Source organism: Tenrec ecaudatus, chromosome 16 (assembly GCF_050624435.1).
Source record: "Tenrec ecaudatus isolate mTenEca1 chromosome 16, mTenEca1.hap1, whole genome shotgun sequence".
NCBI lineage: Eukaryota > Metazoa > Chordata > Mammalia > Afrosoricida > Tenrecidae > Tenrec > Tenrec ecaudatus.
This window is the reverse complement of record NC_134545.1, coordinates 99,650,058-99,675,872: the sequence shown is the minus strand read 5'-3', so window position 1 is coordinate 99,675,872 and position 25,815 is coordinate 99,650,058. Positions and strand designations below refer to the sequence as shown.

At 49.7% G+C, this 25,815-nt stretch overlaps 1 protein-coding gene across 1 annotated transcript in view; it reads left to right on the top strand.

The window, feature by feature from the left end:
* The window catches only part of GFRA1 (GDNF family receptor alpha 1), a 248,526-nt gene that overhangs the window by 196,931 nt on the left and 25,780 nt on the right, over positions 1-25,815 (top strand). The window contains exons 5-7 of the mRNA XM_075534439.1: positions 7,685-7,794; positions 11,168-11,302; positions 18,923-19,104. Coding sequence (XP_075390554.1) covers positions 7,685-7,794; positions 11,168-11,302; positions 18,923-19,104 — 427 coding nt within the window. The remainder of the gene's footprint in view (positions 1-7,684; positions 7,795-11,167; positions 11,303-18,922; positions 19,105-25,815) is intronic.

Genomic DNA, 25,815 nt, shown 5'->3' with positions numbered 1-25,815 from the left:
GCATCTGGGGAATTGGATCTGGGTGGTGAGCCCTGGGTAGGGTACGAGTCTTGACTAAGGGCCTGCTCAGCGGCCTCCAATCGGAGCTGTGGAAAGCCCTTTCTCAGGTGGAATGAATTTCCCCTCCTCCCACTGTCCTTTGCTTCCCCCTGTGCTGGGTAGCAATGAGCTGTCAAGATGGGTCAGCTGTGCTGTAGATACTGATCAATGGCTGTCAGTGGGCATGCCAGGTGGCTGGAGGAGGGATACTGAGTTGGAAGAGACACTGCTCTGACCTTCCCTAGGGGTTAACACAGCAGCAGACCTGCCCCCGCAGCAGTGTGATTTCCACCCACAACCTGCTTTCCCCCTGAACTCTTGGCAAGGAGAGAGACCCAAGGCAGGAGGCAGGAGGCAAAGACACAGTCAAATCTCTAAGTGGCTTCCCCGCTCTGTGGCTTGGGCACCCTGCAATGAGACTCCAGGGCCAGGAGGAGCCAGGGATCAGGATTCCAGGTAGGTGGGTTTGGTTACATGGGATGTCACTTCCCAAACATGAGGATGAGGCTGAGCAAGTTTGAGGGGACAGACATGGAACACTGCTGGACCAGTTTCCTGGCCCGGGAAACAAAGGTTTTGGAAAAATCTTCCAGGCGCGTTGGACCTCTGCAGAGCATTCTTTCTTAACAACATGTGGCTGCGGTCTGGCTAAGTCACCTAGACGCTCATCTTAATAAGCCCACAGCCAAGGGGTGATGAAGACAAGATGTAGGAGCCCCGTGCATCTGCCCCTGGGCCTGGTGAGACTCCACGCTGACTCCAGGGCCCCAGACTTTCCGAAGGCCCTGATGAGCCCCTAGCTCCTGAGCAAACATAGCTGCCTGGGCTCCCAGAGTGGAGGGACAGACAGCAAGGCGACAGGGTCTGCTCAGCATCTTCAGTGGAGAGCCTGAGTTCCCGCAGGACGCCCCCGGCCCTGCTTTCCAGGAGCCTGGTGGAGAAGAAGGGCTACGGGAGTTTTCTAAAAACAGAAAGGAGGAGGAGGGGATCTGTTTTGTGTCATCTTCCCAGAAAATTACCCATAAATTACCCATTCCGGTGCTCCGGCTCTGTTGCCCTGGGTCTAATATTAGCATGTTTTTCCTTTCTTTTTTTAAAATTTTATTATTCTGCACAAGAAATTAGCAGTATCAACAAGCCTGCTGATAGTTAGTCATTTCTGAAATATGTCTTCTCCCCCAAATCCCAGAGGCAGCGGGGAGTAGCTTTTCTTCAAACACCTGTGAGTTCCTAAGACCGAGGTCTTAAGTCAGTCTGTGGGGCCGGGTAGGGGTTAGTTCCTGGCTTTCAGACTTACCCCATTTGTTTTGGTCCAAGTTCCCTTCAGTTACACAGATGGAGGCTGTTAAGAAGATGTAAAATAAGAGCCTGCAGAAGATAAAAGAAAATGGGTGTTTTTGTGTTGAGCGGAGGTTGTGTGTTTTTGCCCCGAGGCTTAGGGTGAGCCAGGAATTGGGGAGAGAAGCTAAAAGGATGGAAAGTGAAAACTTCCTGGGCACCTGGAGTTTTCCGGGTTCTGGGAAGGGTACTTTATATCATTGTCCTGAAAGTCTCAAGGAGCCAGGTGGTGCTTTGGGGTGCTTCTGGACAGCCAACCAGAAGGTCACTGGCTAACCCCACAAGACATTCCAAGGGAGAATGATGAGGCTGTCTGCTCACAAAGATGTATAACCTTGCAAACCCTATTTTCAGGTTGCTCGGAGTTGCAATTGACTCAATGGTATGGGGGCTGAGTAGCACTGGCCGTTTCTCAAATGGAGAAACCGAGGGTTGGAGAAGATTGATAACGTGCTCAGATGGAAGGGCACAAAAGGTGAAGTTGGGATTACCAACCAGGTGTGTGGCTCTCTCAAGCCCATGCCCGCAATGTCATTCCTTCTAAAGGACCCGTTGAAAAATCTTTCAGAACCCAACTGACTTCAACTGAAACCCAAGACTTCTGAAAGCCTCGGGTCCACGTTGGCTTCAGAAAAGGCCTCAGTAACATCTCACATGAGCAGATGACTAAAGAGGTCCTGCCTCCAGTCTCGAGTCTCTCCTGGGAAGCCAAGTCTCTGGGTATTGGCGGGGTTCAAAAGAATCCTGACCCAAAGGGACCTTCATCCCTTGCTCCCTCGTCATCTGTTGGTTTCTTGTACCAGGGTGACGTCCTTGCATGTTGCTGCGATGCCAGATGCTATGCCTGTGGTGTTTTAAATACCAGCAGGTTCACCCATAGTAGACAGGCTTCTTTGGAGCTGCCAGACTAAGGCAGACTAGGGGGAAAGGCTTGGTGGTCGACATCTGGAAATTAAGTCAATGGGTTGCCACAGGACATTGTCTCTCTTGATTGCTTGGGACATATCATTGGGAGAGATGAATCGGTCACTCGTGAGGGACATTTATTTGGCAAAGTAGAGAGTCCTTGAGGGCAAGACACACCCTCCATGAAATGGATTGGTATAATTGCATTCACAATGGACCCGAACGTGGCAGCAATCATGCGGATGGCACAAGCCTGAGCACAAGTTTGTTCTGCTGTTTGACTTAAGCCTGCCATGAATCAGAGTCAGCACCTGGCAGGCTCTATCATAAAATAGATAGATACATAAGATTGATCGATACATAAGACTTTATGAATCTTATGCATTTATCTCACCATATATCTGTCTGTCTTTGCTCAGGGCACACACAAAGTCATTGGAACATTAAGAAGGAGGCTGGTGTCAGGGGAGAGCAATTTACGATGACTTAAATAAAATCCCAAGCCAACGAAAGTCAAGCAGCCCTCCCACTTAGTCACCCCAGCGCACTTACAGGAGGTTGTCGATGAATTCTTCCACTGATTTCCATCTGCCACCACCCAATCTGTGTCTTTGAATGGGAGCTTAAGCTCTTTGGCCCTCGCGTTTCTTGTCTGTGAGATGTGGGCTAGTTCTCTAGCCTCAAAAGAGAGAGTCCTGGGTGTTTAGTGGATACTCACTGGGCTGTGATCTGCAAGGTCAGCAGTTCAAAACCATAAGCTTCTGCTCAGGATGTGGCTTTCTACTCCTGTAAAGAGCTGCAGTCTCAGAAACTCCCAGAGGCAGTTCTACCCTGTCCTGTAGGGTCACTTTGAGTTGACATCAACCTGACGGCGGTGAGTTTGTTTTATTTGTTTGTTTATGAGCCTCAAAGGAAACTAAATGCTTCAACATTAAAATCGTGGGTAATGGCAGAAGGGGCTCATGGGTGATAATAGCTCCGAGTGCCCTGTAGATTATATTTCTGATGTGGAGATGCAGGAAAGAGGGCAGGAAATCCAATAGCAGCCTACTCCCGAACTCTGGGTAAATAGCATCAGAGCCCGAATCGCCGTTAAGATCTCCTGATTCCTAGACCGGGTCTCAGTTCCATCACACCTGGCTTGTGGCCAAGTATGGGAGTCATCTGGAAATACATCCCAGCGAGGATAAGCCAGGATGGTTTGAACTGGGCATTGTTAGCACGTACGTATGTTCTTGAGCTTGCCTTGGTTGGACTTTTTTCATATCTTTAACCTGTTTATCTTTAACTCTACAACCACCACCACCCTCTGCACACACAGACTGGTACAAAAAAAGTAGGTAAATGATTTTTCTCTACTGTCAAAAGACCATCTGCTGCCTGAGAAGCCTTTCCTAGATTTTATCGTGATTCTCATTTTTTCCGTTTCCAGTTAGCAGCCCGCTCGCCCTCATGTGCAAGCTCCCGTGCAAACCGCTGCTGCCTCTCAGGCCAGTTGCCTAAGGCCACCTTGGCATTGTAGGCAGCCCCTCCTTCAGGAGGGAGACGCGCTGCTACGGTGCTCTCTGTCCATTTCCTTCCCCTTGTCCAGGATGCACTGCTGCTGTAGTCATGGAGATTCCCTGTCTCCAGAAGAAATCCGACAGTGGGGTTTCTCTGTTAATCCCACACTGGACAGTTGTGCCTCCACTGCAGCCCAGACAGGGAAGCCCTGGATATTCTCATGTGGCTCATAGCCCAGCAGGAGTTAAGAGGTGCATGGGGGCTCTGCTGGGGTTGGGTGTTCTCCTACCCCGTTTCCTCTGCCACCAATCACCATACAGACAGCATGAGCTCAGACGGCAGGTGGTCGCTGGACAGATGAAGCATGCAGACGGCCTAACAGCTACTGGACTCTTGCTGCCCACGGGTACCAGTAGTCCAGATAGCCGCCACTGCCCTGGCAGTCTTCCTGGCATGTCTGCTGTGCTTCCCACCGGGACCCTGGCGCTTCCCATCAGGACAGCAGTCGCTGTTCCACAGAAGCCCTATTGGCGACACTCACCCCTCTGTGCACTCTCCTGGAGTCCTCCCCTTCCGGCCCGCCGTGTTTCCCTTTGGGTCACCGCTGCAGTCTCCAAGGTGACCCTCCTTTACCTTTGGCCACTTTCTCTCGGTCATCATTTTCCCCATTGCTGTGGGTGTGCACAAATCGTTACCAAACACACGAACGCCAGAAGAGCCCCCCGCCCCCTAATATTCTGTCGTTGCTTCTCTGAGTAGAGTCCTTCAATGGCTCTCGCGGCATTTAGGATGAAACCCGAACTCCCCACCGATTCAAGGCTATTTCATGACCAGACCGTCCCTGGCATCTCTCCATTGGCATTCGGTGTTCTGGCCACTCGGGTTGAGTGTCTAGTCAATTTCTAGACGTTGAGTGTTGAAAGGCTTGGAAGAAAAGCCCAGCGACCTCATTCCGAATGGGGATGAAAAGATTACGGCGCACAGTACTTCTCCGGTACTTATTGGAGCTGCCCTGGGATGGCAGCTGAGGACCCACCCTCTGCACCACACAGAGGTGCCTGTAGAGAAGCCCTGGTGGTGCTGCGGTTATGTGCTGGACTGTGAGGCACATGGTCGGCAGTTCGAAACCACCAGCAGCTCTGTGAGAGAAAGACTGGACTGTCTACTCTCGTAAGCAGTTTCCGTCTCAAAAACCCATAGAGGGTCTCTCTGAGTCAGCATTGACTCGATGGCAGTGAGTTTGGTTTTGGATTTTCTACTCCTGTAAAGAGTTACAGTCTCAGAAACACACGAGGGCGGTTCTACCCCATCCTATTGGTCACTGTGTGTCATTGTTGACTCGATGGCAGTGAGTTTGATATGGGTTCTGGACGCATTGCAAGCTACCGCAATTGTTAGCGAATGCTCACATTTCCTGAAAATTTACTAAATGACCTAACTCCAGCACACCACTGTATATACATCTTCTTTTTCTCTGGTTTTCCCACCTGTAAAACAGGAAGATTCTCATGGGCATCTTCTGACTCCAGGTCTACATGCCAGGGAGAGGTGGGCCAAATGTGGAAGGGCTGTGGGTAGTCGTGCATCATCATGGCTGTGCTTGCCTTGCCGTCTTACCTGAGACTCTGAGTCCACCGGCTGTCTCAGCCTCCAGGCCAGGATCTCTGCCAACGCTCCTTACTCATTCAGGCTTCTGGCACGAGCAGTGTATTTAGTGATATCGTCTGACGAGGGCCATGCTTTCTGCAGGAGACTGCCTCGATTAGCCTCTCATTTCCAAGCCCACTTGTGCGTCGATTCTGGAGTGGTTAGGCAAAACGATGCCGGTGACACCATCCTCTTGCCGAAGGGCAGTAATCCCTGTCCCAAGTCGTTGAGTTATTAGTCTGCTGGAGAGACTCCAAAGAACAGGAGACCCAAAGGCAGAGGGACTGTCCCCAAACTCAGGGCGGCGGGAGGTGGGGGGTGGGGGTCAGGCAGGGCTGAGAGTGTGGGGCTTCCAAGAGGGAGACCCATTCAGTGACTGCTTGTGTGTAGAGCTGAGGCCCCAGGGGGCAGCGCAGCAGTTGGCCTGTGTGAAGTTCACAGCCCCATGCCACTGGATCATTAACTTTCGTGACCAGGAAATGTGACGAAAGCAGTCGTGCGTCCAAGCTGGGTGTGATTGGAGCCACTTGAGTAGCCTGGACCACCTTTTGGGATTGCCTCTGAAAAACAGAATCCCTTAACCAGGCAACCCAAACCAGCCAGATTTTATATCCTTCCATGTGCACAAGGGCAGTCAGCGAAGACACAGCGTGACCCAGGCCGGGTTGCTAACCAGGTACCGGCACATACACATGCATGGCCACATTGGGGGGTTGGGCTAAGGCACTTAGCTGCAGCCCCTGGCCCCTCCTGCTCTGGGGACTCAGTGGGAGGCCCCCGGCACCCAGAATACAGATGTATCAGATGGGCACAGATAAGGGATGTCTGGACAGGCCTTGTTTACAGGGGCTCCTTGAGCTGGCCCAGGCCTCCCTTTCAATGTCCCCAGTCTGAGATCATTCCAGTTGGCCCTTTAAATTGTCCCCAAGGGTGTGCCACCTATCACAATGCCCCGAACTAAACCGCCCACACCCCATGCGCTCAGCCCCACCAGCCCCGACTGGTCATTAGCACCCTGCACGGAGTCGAGGCAGCTCTCCTGTCCGGTGGACAGAAGTTAAAACCACCCTGGATGTGTCTGCTGCCAACTCGCCAACTCGCTGAGCAGAAGACAGAAGGAAGCTAGTCCGACTCCCATTGTCTCCGGTAATTGCCAGATCATTTAAATTCTTTTGTTCCCCGTGCTCCTCAACACAGAAACAGAGCTGTGTCTGTCTGAGGTGACCACAGCGGGGCTCTGGGGCTCACTCAGGATGTCTCCCACAAAGTCCCCTTCAGAGGTAAAAGCTGCCAAGAGGCCGCAGCGATCCCGCCTCCTCCCAGGCCCCTGGGCGGAGCAGCATCTCCCTGTGGCCAGGTGTCCATGACCTCCCCTGAGTCCCGGGCTAGTGCTGATGGAGAGTGTGCCTGGCTGCTAACGGAGAAGTTGGAGGTTGGGGTCCCCTCAGCAGCACCTCAGAAGAAAGGCTTGGCGATCCACTTCTGCTGAGAACCCAGTGGACCCAGGTCTACTCTGACACACCTGAGGTCAAGAGTGAGGCTGGTCTCCATAGCAACCGGGAGAGATTGCTCCCACAACCCAGACTCTCCCATTGACCCGCACCTGATTTCAGAGGGTTCTCCACAGACAGACCCAAGTGCTCCTTTGACCTTGGACTAGCTAGATGCTGCCTGCAACCCCGGGTCCGCCACACTACAGCACAAGCAGGGGTCACCCCGCCGTGTCTCCCATCAGTCTCCTCCCTGGACTGGACAAATTCACTATGCCCCAGCCACAGGGCAAGAGAAGACTTAGAAGACAGGTACACGGATTTCCAAACCCCGTAGGAATGACAGGAGCAGATGGGCTCGAGGCTGCCAGTCAGAGGCTCGGGACATGTTTCTGTACAAAGTAAATATTTTCCCAGTGTGGCTCTCTGGTGAGTGTGTGAAGCAGCATATTTCCTCAAGATGCAAATCAGCCGAGTCAGAAATAAATGTTGAATGGGGACTTCAAAGCATCAAGACTTTTATAGGCCCCGAAGACTTCTCTTCAGATCTCTCCAGAAGCACCCAGGTGGAGGCGGCTGGGGGCAAGGGATGTGCTTCGGAGTTGGCTATGGGAGAGTGCTAGACGTTAATACTTTGCATTTTCTATACAGTGTGTGCACAGGGCAAAAAGGCAATTGAACAAAGGACTGAAGAAGGACAACGACTGCCAAGAGGCTTACGAGGTTTTAAAGCCTGTCTCCCCTCTCTCTTCATTCGGCAGGTCTCGCCTTGCAGATTTTTTTACCAACTGCCAGCCCGAGTCCAGATCTGTCAGCGGCTGTCTGAAGGAGAACTATGCAGACTGCCTCCTTGCCTACTCTGGGCTCATTGGTAAGATGGGGAGGAAGGGGAGAAGGGGGTCCAGGATCTATCTGGTTTCCACATCCTAGGAACCCTGGGTGCCGGGGGGTGGGGGGCTGTGAGGTCTGCCAGGGAAGGACGAGGATAATAGATGCTGCAGACCAAGGCAGGAAGCAGGGATTATTCCAGAGCAGGGAGACTTGGGGTGTGGAGCTCTGGGAAGAGAAGCGACCTAGCAACAGAAATCATCCCGAAAGAGCAGGGACTGAAGAAAAGAGCCAGTCACACAGAGTTCATTGATTTGGGAAACTTTGGATAAAGGGAATTTAGCAGTCCTTCTATTGGGGAGAATCAAAAAGGTTCTTTACTGGAAATGGCCCTTTGGGAAAAAATTTAAAACCCTAAATACAGGGGTCCTTCCTTCCATTTATATTCTAACTACATTCAAGCTAGAGTCTACACACACACACACACACACACACACATACACACACACCAAAAGACATTATATCAATGCTATTTTCTATCTTTTAAGACTGGACGCTTTGGGAGGACAGCTTGTTCCCACAGATAAATGGAGCAGGAGGGGGAAAGGCAGGTGTGCCCGGTCCTCAGCCTGCTGACGTCTCAATGAGAAGGTCAGGAGGGGTAAGAAAAATCACGGTTGACAGGAGCTTGCTAAAGTATGCTCCAACCCAGCCTCTCCATCAAGGTTACACAAGCCAGCAGGCAGGAAGTAGAGCCCACTAAGAATGGCACCCACAAACTCAACAGTTTCGACATCCTTTCCTGGTGGTCTGGTGGGTGCTCTCTGGGCAATTTCTCTATGTGCCATTGGCTGACCTGATTCACAGTGTGGGAGAAGCCCTGGGAGAGTAGGAGTTACACATTGGGCTGTAGTCCGCAAGGTTACCAGTTCAAAACCACCAGCCTCTTAGAGGGAGAAAGGGAGAAAGATGGGACTTTTACTCCCATAAAGAGTTCCAGTTTGGGCAGCCCTGAGGGGCAGTTCCACCCTACCCTGTTGGGTCACTGTGAGTTGGCATCAACTGGAAGGTAGTGGGGGACTTACATTCTTCACCTTGTGCAACCATCTGACTCCCCTTTTCAGATTAGTTCCAATGTCTCCAGCAGCCCCATTCCCAAACAGAAGTGGGATCAGCCCTGGTGCCCATCAACAGATAGACAGGCAAACAAAATTCAGGACATGCCTGCAGTAAAGATAAATAAAGCTCTAAAGATCACTGGAACTCTGACACATGGCACCACATGGATGAACCTTGAAAACTGTATGCCAAGTGAAATAAGGCAAAACACAGAAAGGACAAATGTGACATGACATCACTTACATGAAATAGCTCCAATCAGTAAATCCATTGAGAAAAAAGAGAGCTGGGAGTAGGGAGTTAGAGAGAGCGCAATCAGAATGATGCCACACTTACTGGGATTATTTGACAATCCCCTGGAAGTTCAAATACAGTAACACATGGATGGAAGAAAGGGAGGGAGGGAGGGAGGGAAGGGACAGAGAATGACAGTTTAGACTAAATTCTTTCAGACTAGAAATTCTTTAGCAAGAGCCATTGGCAAAAACAGTAGTGTTTCCTGCAGGGTTGTAACAATAACTGGCACATCTATGCCCTCTGGGATGATGCTGTGTACCAGTTATTTACCATTTTTATCGATGATTCCAGGGAATGCATGTTTCATATGTGAGTGCTCCGAGAATTCATAGCCACCCTTTGCCTTTCTGGAGTACATTAGTCCATTAGGGGTTAATTACCTGCTGTGGAATTACAGGTTTAAGCAAGAGCACGGCACATTTCATTTTAATGATGAAAGCAACTTCAGGTATCCTCATTGTAAAAAGCTTTTTTAAAAAGTACTGGGCAGAGCAAAGGAGAAAATGGTAAGGATCTACAACCCCAGTCTCCAGATGTAATCACTAGGGATACATTTATGCGTGTCCTTATTATATGCCCCACTCGACTCCTCCACGGGTGCCCCAGGCAGACATTTATGAGGCCATCCCTCGACCGGCTGAGGAGGGGGGATCAAAGGAACAGTGGGCAAAGGCAAACAGGAACGATGTGTCTCTTGGGTCTGCATCTCTTGCTCAGCATCACTTCCTGGGTCATTGGATCTCTCCCCCAGCACTGCCTCCTAGGTCACGAATTCTCACTTCCTTCAGCACGCTGCCTCTCTCTCCCTGCTTCTTCCATATGCCAGGGGTCCACTATGGTGCCAGGAGTACAGTGGGTACTTAGTTGATACTCCTCAACTCCTCACTCTAGGTTAGGTTTGCCCATTTCTCTAAAGACCCCTGTCAGTAAAGGTTAGGGGACCCTTCTCTTCTATGGGGTGCACTTCTTGTCCCAAGATTTCATGAGCTATCATTTTGTTCAAATCCATAAGCAAGGCAGTATAAAGAAGACATGTAAGCACTTGGTCCAGAAGAGCTTACCAATACACTTCTTTTGTCTGTTTCTGGACCAAATATATCCTGTGGATAACTGATCACCTATTACTTTGTGTACATACACATATATAATGTATATTATATATACATCAAATATCTATGTATATTACATTGACATTTGTGGACATTTCCTAGTGTGAGCCACCCAGCAGGAGACATTTGGTTTGTATCAAGTGTAAATGCATTGCTATTTGTGCCAGGACCAGTGTAGAACTCATAAAAATAATTAAATGAAACAGCGAATATTGGAAGCCACCGGCAGGAAGGACCACCCAGTCTTTCTCTGAGGACTGCAGGGCACCCCCAGACAATCCTCCAGGAGCCATTGACTTAGAGCATCTCTAGCGTCCATTTCCAGTTCCTATTCACATCAGGGAGAGCTGATGAGCAGGCATCGCATTAGATACTTCCAGGATGGGGGGTAGCCCATCAGGAGAGCTTCTAAGCTTCCCTGTGTTACTCTGAGGAAGCCATTTGCTTCGGAGAGAAGTGGATTCAATATCTTAAAAGGATTGTTAAGATATGTAAAACAAGTTCTATCTAGTTATGAAGATTAATGACATTTTCAAGAAAATGCAAGGGATTTGGCAACTGGTGCATTCTGAGTTAAAATCTTGCCTGCTCTGTCATCTATACCATTTGTGCAGGGAGAGAGAGAGAAAGGGGTGGGGTGGGGGAGGAAGACCCTAAGTGCAGCTTAAGAAGTTTTGTTATAATTTCTAGAGTAAATGTGTAAATTATTTGATGCGCTTGAGATAAATTGCCAAGAAAATGCACTGCTTAACATAATTTTCCATTCAGCAAACACAATGTTTATAATCATCCACGGCACATCCGCCGTCAGAGGAGCATTTGTTTCTTTGCAGGCGGCAGAAACGTCCTTGTCACCCCATGAGAGCCAATGCTCTGTGCTTGTTCTTTCAGGCACCGTCATGACACCCAACTACATCGACTCCAGCAGCCTCAGCGTTGCCCCCTGGTGCGACTGCAGCAACAGTGGCAATGACCTTGAAGAGTGCGGCAAATTTTTGAATTTCTTCAAGGACAACACGTGTCTTAGTGAGTTTGTGGTTTGGATTAGGGGGTGGGTTGTTTGGTGGGTTGTTTGGTGGGTTGGTGGGTTGGTTGGTGGGTTGGTTGGTGGGTTGGTTGGTTGGTTGGTGGGTTGGTTGGTGGGTTGGTTGGTTGGTTGGTAGGTTGATGGGTGGGTTGGTGGGTAGGTTGGTTGGTTGGGTTGGTTGGTTGGTGGGTTGGTTGGTGGGTTGGTTGGTGGGTTGGTTGGTTGGTGGGTTGGTTGGTTGCTTGGTTGCTTGGTGGGTTGGTTGCTTGGTGGGTTGGTTGCTTGGTTGCTTGGTTTTACTTTTGAAGAATAGATCTTATTTGACATTGCTCTTGTTGAGAATAGGAACACCAAAACATGTAGTTCAACAACTCCTATGCACACCATTCATTGGCCCCATGGACCTCTCCCAGTGGCACCACCATTCTTACCCTCATTTTCCTAGTTGTTCCTCCCTCATTCACATAAACTCACTGACTTCTAAGTTTCCTGTTAACTCTCTCAAGTGGCTGTTGGCAGATTTTTTTACAGATAAAAAGCACAGTGCTCAAGGCAGACATTCTTGACCAGTTCAAGTTAAGGTAGTGCTAAGTTTTTAGAAGATTGCAGGGGATATTTTCAGTTTAAGAGTTAAAGTTATCTCAAGATGGTAGTTTGGGTGTGGGGGGTGGTTTCATCCAACCTTTAAGACTCCAGAATGTCTCGTTGCTATGGGAATTCTATTCTCTAAATTTTTTCCCCTTTAAGTCAGAATTCTTCTATAGAATCTTTGATCAAACTGTTCAGTCATGATAGTTGGGCACCATCCAGTTCTTCCAGGCTCATGCAAAAAGAGCTCTTACTCAAGGAGGCAAGCGGCTCACATGCCACACCCTCCTGCTATTCCTGACTCTTTCTCTCCTTGTTGCTTCTTTAATGATTATTTTTTCCAATTGAAAAGAAGAGTGGTTTATGCTCTGAACGTGAGCGGAACCTACTTGATGCTTGTGTGCCTATTCTGTTGGTCTCACTCTCCCTTGCTTCTGAGCTCGGGTGGTGACGTCAGCCCCTTTTTTGGCCACACGGGATAACTCAGCAGGGAACTAAGCAAGTGAATGCCCTGGGTCCTGCCAACACCGAATTCAGAGGCCTGAGCGAGTGAGAGCAAATAATGGAGGGTCCATTCTGTGGGAAAGAGCAGTTCTCCCCGCAGATCAAATTTTGAACTTGGCAGCCAGAAAAGCATCTGCTTCGAAGGTTCTCAAGCCCTGGGAGGAATAGACAATGTGAGAAGCCCACACAAATTAGTTGGGGATAGGCCTCCAAGGACTCTCTTAGAAAAATTAGCATGGTAACATCAATAGCCCTTGGATGTTGGCTCAGCATTAGGAGCAAAGATTCTTGAGTGGAATAAACCAGTAGACGCAGGATGTTGGTTGTCTCGGGAGATGTGAGCAACATTGAAGCAGCTTTGACTGTTCGTACAAGGTCCTTTGGCAATTGGGAAAAATTTGTCCCAGAGAGGGGCCAAGTACAGAGGCGAACAATGGATATTCATCAAGCAGACTCTAAAGGCTCTATGCCAGGTGTCCCTTCTAGCCACCAACATGGCATGTTCTCCATGACGATCGGCCAGGGTGCTCCAGTGTCTCTGCTCACATTGTGCAGCAGTTATTTGGAGGTGTCTGCTCTGTGTTTCATTCATCTCCCTCCATAGGGAATGTAATAAATACATCTCCTCATTTACTGGAGTCTAGCCCAGAAACCGTAGAGCCCAGAGGTATGTCATCTCCATGTTACAGTTGAATAAATGGCTATTATTCACGGAGACTGTAGAGTCACTAGAGTTAGGCTTCAAAGTCCAAGTTTCTTCTACTGCAGCGCCCTGTCTCCAAAGAACTTTTGCCTCATGCCTGTCACCAGAGGGCCTATTGGACAAGAACACATGCCCAGACATTAGGGCCCCACTATGACTCTCTGATAGGAAATATGGGTCAAGTGTGTAGGATCAAGATCCAGCCACCCTTTTGAAAGCATGTCCTCCAGGACAGTTTCCCCAAGATGCTCTGTCTGATAGAAGGTGACTCTTCGGAAAAGAATTAGCGAACAATCTACTACTGAAAATCATTCACATATTACGTCTACATCATTTGCTCATTTGGTGGTTGAGGGGATGTGACTATGAACAATTGCTCTGGCCATCTTAAAAATAAAGCAGACTTTTGGACACTTCAGTGTGAAGTTCAAACCCACAAAAGTAGTCTCACGTATGGACGGACACACTGGAGTGTGCCCAGGAATTGTACCGTAGATCTCTTACTTAGTCTTCCTTTAAACGCAGGTGCTCCCTTAGTTACAAATAAAATCTGCTCTGGTGTTTGTAAGAATAAACACAGTACATCAGCCCAAGTGCATGTAGTTCTTATTTAGTCCTAGCTGCTCCTGTGAAGATGTATGGTCTCCTCTGAAGTGTTATCGGTCACTATGCGTAGCGATTGTTGGATTGGGGAAGGAAACGTGAGCTCACCTTGGGCGCACGGAAGAATTACGACCAGTTGAGCTGCAAACATGGCTAAAGGAGTTTATTTGCTAGCTCAAGCTAGGGCTTCCCTCCCTCCACTGCCCAGCGCAGCGGGGACCCAGCATCCAAAAGGCTATCAGCCCCGACTTCTTTGTTTCCTGGGCTTTTATGGGGCCAGGGACTGGGGGTGGTCCAGTGTTGTTCTTTAAATTTATTGGAGAAAACTTCTGGCATCAGCATTGTCCAATGGTGGTTGGCAAGCAGTTTTCCACGTGTTTTCTTGACTGCTCAATTGGTGGTGGGGGGGGGGGGTGTCGCTGCACCCTACTGATCAATCTGGGACAGATGATGCCTTCTCTGACTGAATTACCTCAGTGTCCAGGAATCTGAAATTAGAGCTTAAGCCTGCCCCAGACTTTGGTTTTATACAGCTTGTCATGGTGCTGGTGCAGGCAGTTGTAAACCAGGACCCCACACAATCAACTCCATGGGGGTGGAATGAGCTTAGTGCAGAAAAGGGGTGATGCCTTTGTCAATCATTTAAAGGCTGCACCTGGGGCAACTGAAGGTGATTGTGATGAAGAAGGTGTTCGGAAGTAGGGGCTGATTGCTTCAATGCAAAGTGATAGCCACGTTAGATAAAGTTTAAGAGCAAGGAGGAGTGATGCATACAAAGTAAAATAAATTGCAAAGACCTGGAATTAGACAACCAAAGGGGAAGAATACTCTCAATAATTCTGAAGCTAAAAGAACTGAGGGGAAAAATTCAAGCCTCGAGTTTGAGTGTTGATGGATTCGATGAACAAAACCTTGAATGATGCAGGAACAAGCAAAAGCAAAGCATATACAATCACTGCACCCATAAAGCATTCAGTCAACCATTTCACGGGGAAGCATATTTTCAGGAACTAGAGATATTGAAGGAGGAAGCTCAGACTGCACTGAAAGGCAATGGGGGAAAATACAGCTCCGGGAATTGACCAACATCAACGAAGATGTTTCAGCAAATGGGTGCAATACTGGAAGCACAAATTGTCTATGTCAAGAAAATTGGTGTGTGTCAGGGTTGTAGCCTTTCCCCATGCTTCTTCAATCTGTGTGCTGAGAAAGTCGTTCTGGAGGCTGAACTGTATGTAGAAGAATGTGGCATCAGGCGGGGAGGAAGACTCATTAACAACCTGCCATATGCAGACGATATGATTTTGCTTGAGGTAGAAAACATTGATGAAGATCACAGATTACAGCCTGCAATATTGACTTAACTCACTGGCTCAAAGTGACCCTGTAGGACAGCAGAGAACTGCCTCTGAGTTTCTGAGACTGCAGCTCTTTACGGGAGCAGAACAGCCTCATCTCCCGCCCCAGGAATGGGTTGACCTTGTAGTTAGCAGTCCAGCGGCTGCCCCATCACACCACCAGGGCTTCTGCTGTATGGATCGATCGATGGAAAGAAGCAAGCATGCGGCCAACTGGATCAGTAGGCAGCATCATGATCGATGGAGAAACCACTTGAACTGGCCCAAGATCACATGTTACTGGGATCCACAACACACACTGAGGGAAGCAGCATTCAAGAAATCAAATGACGCATCGCAGTTGGGCGACTGCCGTAAAAGACCCCTTGGCAGCGTCAAAGAACAAAAATATCACTCTGAGGCCTGGGGTGTGCTCTTCCCAAGCCATGGAATGATGGATCCCTTGGTCAGCAGGTGGAAGCAGGCCAGTGAATGGGATATTCCATGAGGAATATTGGAGAAAGTGTGACCTGCCGGAAGAATGAGCCACTCTGTCTGAGGGGAAGCAATGCTTCTCAGGGGAAAGAAGTGTGAGACCTCCTCTCAAGTATTGCGGACACGAGGAGGGAGCAGTCCCTGGACAAGGACATCATATTTGGTCAAGGAAAGGATCAGTGGGACCAAAAGCAACACCATGTCAATGCAGCGGCTTGGACACATTGACCGGAAGTGCGGGCTCAGACTCGGCCATCGCTGTGAGCATGGCACACAGCTGGGAGGTGTCACATTGGATTCTATGTGGGGTCGCCAACTCAACCGCACCCAACACCACCACCAACAACAGGAGTTGCCCATGTGCCAGAGGTTCATGACCCGGAGACTGCCCAGACATAATCGATAAGCACAGCAAAACCTGTAGGAGGCGGAAACCTGTCTGAGAAGGAACACTCAAATGTCTTCCACAGAGAGCCATAGGGACATCACAAGACTGCACATTTTCAGAGGCAAAAGAAAAAAAAACCTCGCAAAACCTGGAAAGGCAAGACAGTCCCCAAGGATAAAGATCTATCTATTAACCCTCTTTCTCACTCCCTGCAGGCGCTGGCAGGGAACATCTTCAGTGAAGACCAAGCCTTGGCAACAGAGGTCAGGGTGTAAATTCTTGGCGGGCAATCCTCTCCCTTGCTGAGAAATTAAAGGTGCCCCCACATAATAAGGTTTGGGTCCTGAGAAGAGTTGGGTATCTTATGGCTAATGACATTTCAATAAAAATAAACACATTTGATCTGCAACAGGGGCCAGAGCCAGCCAGAATGCATCTCAGTCATTCCTTTTATATGTTCATTAGAACGAGCCTCCGCATAACAAGGACACAGGGCCACACATGCAGTTTCTTGCAAAAAGCCCTAAGGTAGGAGAAATTGGAATTTTTAGATTCCAACCCCAACCCAGTAACCCAATTGCTACTCCCTTAGATAAAGCCAAGCCTCTCCCACATCCCCTGTCATCAACATCACAAGAGTCAATTGTGTTTACTTCTAAGTCTTGGGGAGAAGCTGTTATTATTGAGCTGAATGAATGGCAGAAGGAACAGGAGAAGGAGAGAGACTGAGAGGTGGAGGCGAGATTGGCAGCTGATTTCACTCAAGGTCTCATTCAGGTGTCACCCTCCCCGGGAACCCTCCCCATACCTACACAGCAATTCTAATTCTCCACTGTCACCCCCAGTCCATTCATCACCAACTAATGTATTGTTGTAGGAGCCAGTGGTGGCTTCAGGTTTGAATGCTTGGCCACTACCTCAAAGACTGGACTTTGAGCCCAGCCAGTAACTTCATAGCTGTCTTCTTCAAGATTGCAGAACAGAAAACCCTATGGGGAAGGTGTACTCTTTTCCCAGGGGCTCATGATGAGACAACTCTATGGTACCAGATACAGCCGTGAGCTGGTATCTGCTTAACTAATTGGACTCTCCAATCCAAAGGTGAACCCCACAGGGTCAGGACGACTCCGAGTCTTTTGTGACTGCCATGGTCATTCAGCACAAAGATGATCTGCTGACGTTTGACGGGGCGCATGGAGGAATAAAGGAACAAGTGGGCCATGATGTTCTAGTGTGACAAATCAGACACACTGGGAGAACACAGGCCGTGTCACCAAATGACCAGGCTCTTCTGGATCTACACATTTAACAAGATAAAGGAAGAGTCAGAGTTTTACGTTCCTGATTTTGTTTTGTTTGTTGTTGTCATTTCTGAGTTCATGTAAGGAAATTGTTCCCTCCGTCTCTTTGTCTACATTCTACCCACCCAGTAAGCCACCTAACAGGAGCATAAAAGCCATTTATATTATTTTGAGCCTTTTCTTTTCCTGACAGCCTAAAAAAAAAGTCAGATTTCATAAAACAAGCTTCCAATTTGCTAGAACTTAAAGGATAACAATTTTAGGACAAAATGTCACTTCTAAGAGGAAGATTTGGCTTAAATTATTCTGTTTTGTATGTCAAAAAATGCTAGCAAAGAGTTATATATTAACAATTTGCACATTCAGGTCCCAAATGGAAGAGCTTGATTTCTTTTATACGGTGAATATGAAATATATATATAAAAAAAACCAAGACTTAAATCCAGGCCAAATCCCAGGGGACCTGATTAAAACCTGCATTTTATTCGTTCGAGGGGGAGGGGAACAACACACAGCCAATTTACTCTCACCATCAAAACAATCTAATCCCAAGAAATTGTAATCAGCTTTTAAAGTTTTACATTTTAAACTTTTCTCTCAAGCAGGGCTGCTCCTACCCTAATTATGCAGATTCTGTTTGGAAGTCTAGAACAGAAAGGGGGAGGAGGGGGTGTAACATAATCTTGCTTAAACTTGCAGGATGTTTTGCTGAGGTCTGGGCCATTTTTCTTTGAAGGAAACCGGAGGGCATATGTACTAGGGGTAAGCCTGACACACAGTAGTAGCCTATTTGCCTTTGGAGTTGAACCCAATGTACAGAGACCCCATAGGGTAGAAACCAGTCCCTGGAGAAGGACGCCATGCTTGGTAAATTGGAGGGACAGCAAAGACAGAGGAAGACCCTGGGGGAGATGGGTTGACACTGTGGCGACCACAATGGGGCAGGCCTACGAACGATTGTGAGGACGGCAAGGGACCAGGCGCTGGTTCTTTCTGTTGTGCACAGGTTCGCTGTGGATCCGAACCGGCTCCATGGTACCCCGCTACAACAGCGTGAGATAGAGTAGAATTGTCCCCACATAGGGTTTCCCCGGGGTTGTGGCCTGCCGCATCTTTCTCTTGCACAGCGCTTGGTGGGTTTGAACTGCCTGTCAGTTAGCAGCTGTCGTGTCCGCACAGTGCTGCTGGGCACGTAGTAGGCATTCTACTACAGCGTGCTGGCCAGAATAGAGGATAGAGGCCACCGAATCACTGCCGTTCCATGAGTAGGGATGTTGTGTTCTAGAAGAACTTACTAGTTGGCTGTGATGCAGTTCTGACAGAACCCAAGCCTCTTCTTGGGAGATGGGCTGGTGATTACGGTCCCAAGTAACAGGGCCAGGGTTCAATTCCAAAGAGGTCTACTGAGGAGGATTTCAGGGAAAGGAGCTTGCTCAACACCTGGCACCTAAACGGGACCTCAGTATACGTTCACTTCATTTGGGTTCAAACTGAGGGTCTAGGTCGGTGTTACCTGAATGGATTGATTTGGGGGCATCTGACCCAATGGCTGGCCCTGAGCCAGTGGGGCATGGCTGGGTTTTGTTCAGAGAAGTCCGATGGCATAATCAGAATTTTTAGCGTGCCTCCCTGGCTGTGTATCCTGTCTGTTACATTTGCTGCCTGACTTTGAAATTGGATTTCCTCCTGTTTTACTGCAGAAAATGCAATTCAAGCCTTTGGCAATGGCTCCGACGTGACTGTGTGGCAGCCAGCCCTCCCTGTACAGACCACCACTGCCACCACCACCACCGCCTTCCGGGGCAAGAACAAGCCCCTGGGACCAGCAGGATCCGAGAATGAAATTCCTACTCACATGTTACCGCCTTGTGCAAACTTACAGGTGAGATCTGAGTCTCCCTGCTCCTGTGGCACTCACTTCTGGGGGGACCCACTTTCTGATCTGCATTTACAGAGAGAGGGCAATTTCGGCCCAGATTTAAGTCTGAAAAGTGCATTTAAATCCTGACATATGGGGCTCTGAAGGGCTACAGAAACCAAAATTCCAAACTCACTGCCACCAAGTGCATGCTGACTCATAGTAACCATGTAGGACAGGGCAGAATGGCCCCTGTGGATTTCCAAGACTGTCATTCTCAATGGGAGTTGAAACTCTACCCTTTCTCCTGCTGAGTGACTGGTGGTTTCGAACCGCTGATCTTGTGCTCAGCAGCACACGGTGTAACCCACTATGCCACCAGGGCTCTGAAGGGCTATGCAGTGAGGAGGAAACGCAGACTTGGGAACTGAAGCCATCATTTCCTGGGGCAGAGGTGAGGGGTGGGGAGGTGTTTGCCAAGTCACTTGGCCTACCTACCTGGCCTTGGTTCCTTAGTCTATAAAAAGAGAGCGTTGGCAGATGAATGCTTTAGATGAATGGAATCTTCTTGGTGGTGGAATGGAAGGGGTGGACGAGCTATTTATTTCACTGTCCTCACCCTGCGTTCTCTATAAATCAGCAGCATCTCGGAAAGGGGGCTCTTGGATTTGTCTCTGTTCTTGCTCTTTACATATAATGAAGATGGTATAGTTATGTGTTGAGGTTAATTGTGGTATCCGAGTGGTACTCAGCTTCTAACTAGAGCCCACCCAAAGGCACCTGTGATCTGCTTCTGGAACAGGCTCAGCCATTGCTATCCTCCTCCATGCCATCCATCTCATCTTTATTCTGTCTCCTCCTGCGTCTCCGGCCCTACCAACATCCACCTTGAGATACACACACCACTAAGGTCAACCAGATGTTCTCCGTCCTTTCAAAGCATTTCCTTTGTACGTACCACGCCCAAAACATTGTGCAGTGGCTTCTGGGATTGGGCAGAGGCTTTGGGAGTCCTGTGACATCTACCTGCTCCAGGCTCCTGGAGGTCAGAGAAGGAAGTGACTTGCACTAACTCCCCAAGCCAGGTAGAGGTGGATGATCTAGGCTCAGACGTGGATGTCAGTTAACACGAGCACCCCCTCTGAATGATAAGAACTTGTCCTGAGGTGATAGCAGTGGCTTGGTGCTGGTCCCCAAGGGTAGAAAAGGTGAGCTATCCTGCCACCAAACCAAGTTCTCCTCTGTGCATGGTTAAGTGCCCAGAGCATGGCTGCAGAGATGCCTCATCTGCTGACCCAGCCCCTCTGCATTTTGGAAACTCGGTGGAGATGGACATTCCAAAATGCATCCTCTGCTCCATGACCTTGAATAGAGCGGACAAGATATGGCTTGTTAATACAGCTGGAAGGTCAGCTTACTTAATTGGTCACTTCTCAGAGGAGTGGGCATCACTGGAAGCGCCATGACTGTCTTTGCCACCCACCCCCCCCCCGTGAATGGGCCAGGAGCCCATCGGCCACCAGAGGTACTTGCCCCAGCCAGATCACAGCAGCTGACTCCAGCTTCCTGCGGTGAGCACAAGGTGGGCTGGCCACGGATATTCTGCCTCCAGCACAGACCTGCCAAACCCCCACTCCCTTGGAGGAGAGCGAGCTCTGTGTATGGCAGGGTTGCCCTGGCAACGTCAGGAAACTTGTGAGCTCTGTTCCCCAGAAGGAGCCTGTTCTTGAGGAGCAGAGGGGCAGGGCTGGTGGTTGTCAGAGAGTTGCCTTTGAACATCTTGGCAGAGGGAAAATGGAGGTGGGGATGTGTCAGGGAACTTGGGGCAGGGCCGGGGGTCATCCTCATCTCTCCTCTCTCTAACACACACTCAGTATCCATGAACCTTGTAGCTAAACAGCATTCGGCCTCCAGGGAGCCTGTAAGAGCTCCCCAGAACCTTGCTTTGACCCCTAAGACAGTGGTTCTCAACCTTCCCAATTCTGAGACCCTTTAATAGAGTTCCTCATGTTTTGGTGACTCCCAACCACAAAGTTATTTTCATTGCTACTTTAAAACTGTCATTTTGCTACTGTTATGCTACTGTTCATGGGTGACCCCTATGAAAGGGTCATTTGACCCCCAAAGGGTCACGACCCACAGGATGAGAACCACAGCCCTGAGATGACTGCCCAGGGAGCGGTTTTTGCATAGGTGAGGGGGACTCTGCTGTCCTCTCTGGGCCTCATCTTCCTCACCTACACAAGCCCACGGTGGCCTGACTGCTAAAGTTGAGAGGTGCCTCCAGTGCTCGGTGCAGCTTGAATGACCCCAAATGCCTCCATGTCCAGCCAAACAAGAGCCACGTCTATAGATGAAGTAGTGAGTTCCATGCTGGGCTGCTCCCCACAAGGTCAGCAGTTCGAGACCACCAGTCATTCTACAGGAGGAAGATGAAACTTTCCATTCCCATAAAGAGCTATAGTCTCCGGAGCCCGGGGGGGGCACTCGACTCTGTCCCTCAGGGTTGCTATGAGTCATTATTGACTCAATGACAGTTGAGTTTTGAGACTGAAGAGGATCACCAACCCTGGGGTTGTATGCACACCAAAGAATAATCAACCACTTCAGATCAAAAGGGCAGAATTTACCCAAGAGTCAAGTTCAGAAGGGTTAGGCAAGGAGGGCGAATAGAAACAGGAAGCCCAAGCAGCAAGTGGGCTGCTCTTTGGGACGGCAGTCAATGGATGAAACAGAATGTGGGTCAGCTGATGAGCTGCTCTGGAAAGCTTCACCAATTCACAGGGAGTCGTTGAAACAATAGCTCATGTGTCATGCATGTTCCCAGGGCAGTTGGCCACTTGATTCCACGGTAGTGGTAGTGGCTCTTACTGAGAGGTGGGGTGCTGAGGGGACTATGTTTTCCTTCTGAAGGGAGCTAAGGGGCATCGATGGGTTGGCACTGGCCGGTGTATAGTGCACGAGAGCTTTCATGCTCTACTCTTCTCAGTTGCCCTGGAGAGTCCGGTCTGGCAGGCACCTTTGCCATTTACAAACGAGGTACGTGAAGCCGGTAGAGGCAATTGATGTCAACCACACCACACAGAAAATCTCTGATGGACTGGGTCCAGTATACTTTCTGCATGGGGCCATGGTCCTTGGAAAACCTGGCCGCCATCTTTGACGGAGGACCTGAAGGAAGGAAGGAAGGAAGGAAGGAAGGAAGGAAGGAAGGAAGGAAGGAAGGAAGGAAGGAAGGAAGAGGCTGGTTGGGGAAAGGAGAACATCCTGGCTCTTCTTGAAGGTCGGTGACATTGGACTTGGGTCCCCTCCATGCCTTGACTCCAGCAGCCAGGCAAGAAGCGGAGAGCTAGGATTTGATAGTAGACCTTTCTGCGGCCTGGTGGTCTTTGGAGGAATGGTTGGGAGAATCATTTGGGGTCAGAGACTTGAAGGGTAGGGGCCTGAAGAAGGGTGGGTGAGAAAGGTTTTTTCTGTGAGAATGTGGTGCTGGAGCTGACAGAGCATGCCTGTGTCCCTGTGTCTCCGAGCCCCCAGGAGAGCCACTGTCCCCATCTGTCCTTGCATGGCTGGCCTGGCTGTCTCCAGATGAATTACTGTTTGCCTGGTTTTGGGGGGGGGGGTGCTAGAAATATCAGAGAATGGTGTTTGGCCCTACCGCGTGTGCCATGGCTCAGACTAGAATGGACGTAGATTTAGAGAATGCTGACACTCTTTGGCAGCTGGAAAGTTCACGTCCCTTGAGAAGGGTCCTCTTGTAATATTTTAAAATGTCCAATAATATGAGAACACTCTTGGGGACTAGCATTTCTCTCACAACGAGAGGGAGAAAGATCCCCCTTGGAAAGGAAGCACAAACGAACATTGTCAAAGTCTGCCGCCTCCAAAGGTATTTACCCCTGCCCCCCAACCAAGTGCAATTAGCTTTGGGGCCATGGGGGGCCATGGGTGGGGTGCAGATAGCACACTCATCTGCAGTTCCTCTGAACAGATTCTGCTTTTGGAAAAAGGAACGGTGAGTGATTAGTCTAAAATGTCAGAGAAATGTCCAAGTGCTAACCCCCTGAGGTGACAAAATATGGGGGTCGAGCGGAGCTGCCAAGCTCCCATGTCAGGATTAATTGGCAATCATATCTGTGGCAAGCATGACGCAGGCTGTGCTGTTGTTGGCGTATGCCTTTGACTTGTACAAAGCGGCCGCACGGAAAACAAGGAAGCATTAATACTTCTCCCAAATACTTCATCTCCTGTGCACTTGAGTGGGCTGGACAAAGCGCAGGGCATTTAAACACAGTGGACTGTGCTGGTTGCTGATTTAAAATAGATATCTGTGTGAGTGCTAAGTGAGCACCAGAGAAGGTGTTCTTCTGCACCGATGGCAGGCGGCTAAGTGAAGACCTCTTCATGTGAGATTGGCCCACCTTGGATTGCCACGATCAAACAGTCCTTGGGGTTGTGGATGTGGTTCTTGTTGGTGTTGCTGTGCGCTATCGAGTCTCTTCTGACTCATAATGACCCTATAGGACAGAGGAGAGCTGCCCCCATAGGCTATCCTGTGCTACCATCATTACGGGAGCTGACATTCGGGTCTTTTCTCCCCTGGAGTTATGAGTTATACTGGGTTTGCACCACCAGCCTTTGATTAGCAGCCAAAGCTAACCACTGTGATACGCCCAAACTCTAAGCTCACTGTCATTGCGTCGATGCAGACTCGTAGGACTCCATAGCACAGAGTAGCCCTGCCTCCGAACACACAGTTTCCGAGATTGTAACTGTTCACGGGAGTAGAAAGCCCCATCTCTCTCCCTCAGGGCAGCTGGTGTGACAGTGGGGCTCCTTCCAGGGAAGCAATGGGGACCGGGTAACTCAGCCTTGGAGCCTGTGTTCAGGATCGCTGACCCCTCTGCACGCCCTTCCTCCCCAAGGTCATGTTGATGAGAGGGCTAAGTCTGACACATCCAGGGCCTGGAATTCAGAATGAGGGGCCAGCAGGGGATGTGGGGGGGGGGGAGCAGGATGGAGCACCAGGGATCGCAAATCTTGTGCAAACCAGACTCGCGGAGGCCCAAAACATGTAGGTCTCCAGTAGACAGTGGGCATTCCCACCTTTCCTCCGGGTGAGACTGCTCAGCCAGCATTCTAGGAAGAAGCCAGCAGGGCGGCCTGCTCCTCAGGCACACAGTAGGCAGCTTTAGCCTGAGCTGCTGACCCACAAGGCTGGTAGCTGGACCCCACCCAGTGGTTCTGAGGAAGCAAGACCTGGCGATCTGCTCTCATAAAGACGACAGACGGCCTAGCAAATCCTACAGGCAGATCTCTGCCACGAGTGCCACCTGCATCAAGTCACCTGGACAGCACCTAGCAGCAACGGACAAGGGCCAACTGGGCAACCTGTGTGTAAATGTGTCCTTCTGAAATCCGCAATGCCAAGGTCAGCTGCACCTCCTGCCACCTCCCCTCCCCCACCCCAAGCATTACCTCCTTTGGTGGTCAGACCACAAAAGCCCTACCCTGCCCACCCATGTCAGACATGACCAAGGGGATACTCACAGCCACTCTGCACATTGGGGGCAGAGGCTGCAGGATTCACTGGAGTTCCGTCACACTCTCCTCCTTCCTGTCTCCAGGGAAGCCTCAACATGGTTCCTTCTCTTCCCAGAGGGCAGCTCCAAACCCCATGAAATAGGCTGGCCATTGGGAGATGAAGCCCAATGTTGACAAGTTAGTAGAAGAGGTAGAGGGTGGACAGGATTCGCCTGTCTTTAATACCGCCCTGAAATCCCTGTAACAGCTGCATAGTCTTCCTTAGAATATGGAAAGTTGTCATTGTCTGAACCCAAGTGGTTGCTGTTGTTTTCTCCAAGAAGATTCACACCCCCATTGCCCCCCACCCCACGACTCCGACCCTCCATCAGACCTACACCAAGGCCCTTTGGACCAAGTCCCTTTGGACCAGGCTGAAAGCAACTCCCCGGGAGCCAAGTTCCACAAGTCTAGATGGGGCAGGACGGCGGTTATCCCAAACAGCTAACTACCCAGGACTCTGCTGGCTGCGAGCAGTGAAATTTTAAGTGTTGAGTTTTCAGAGGAGAGCTGCCAATGGGTGTTCTGTAAATCATTTGTGCCAGCAGACTGACCCCATTATGTCAGCTAATCCTGGAAATACAGGAGGTAAATTTAAATCTTCTAGCATGAAGCACTTAATCAATATTCTAAATGTTTTTCTTGCAATTTATGCTAGCAGAGCAGTGGGGTGCTTTGGCATCCTGTTAATCTTCTGCTAGAGAAGAGGTACTGGAGAGCAAGGCTGGGGTGCTGGGGATTTTGCACCAGGTAACTCGGGACCCTTGTGGTGTAGTAGATAGGCATTGGGCGATTAACTGCAAGGTCAGCAGTTCAAAACCACCAAGGGAAACAGGGCTTTCTACTCCCGTAAAGAATCACGCTCTTGGAAGTCCACAAGGGCAGTTCTGCTCTCCCCTGTAGGATCGCTATGAGCTGGCATCAACTAAATGACAGTGAGTTTGGTTTGACCTTGAGGGAAGAGCCCCAGGAAGATAGAGGCTTAGAGGGAGAAGGGGGCGTGTCCACCACTGGTCCCTGGCTTGGGAAAGCTCCTCCCACTACACACCCCTTTCCGCCCCATAGCTTGGAACCACCTGATCCAAAACAATTTTGTTCCGATAGCTTCCTTTTTAATCTGCGGTGAGCAGGTAAAGGGATGGTTTGCTGGCA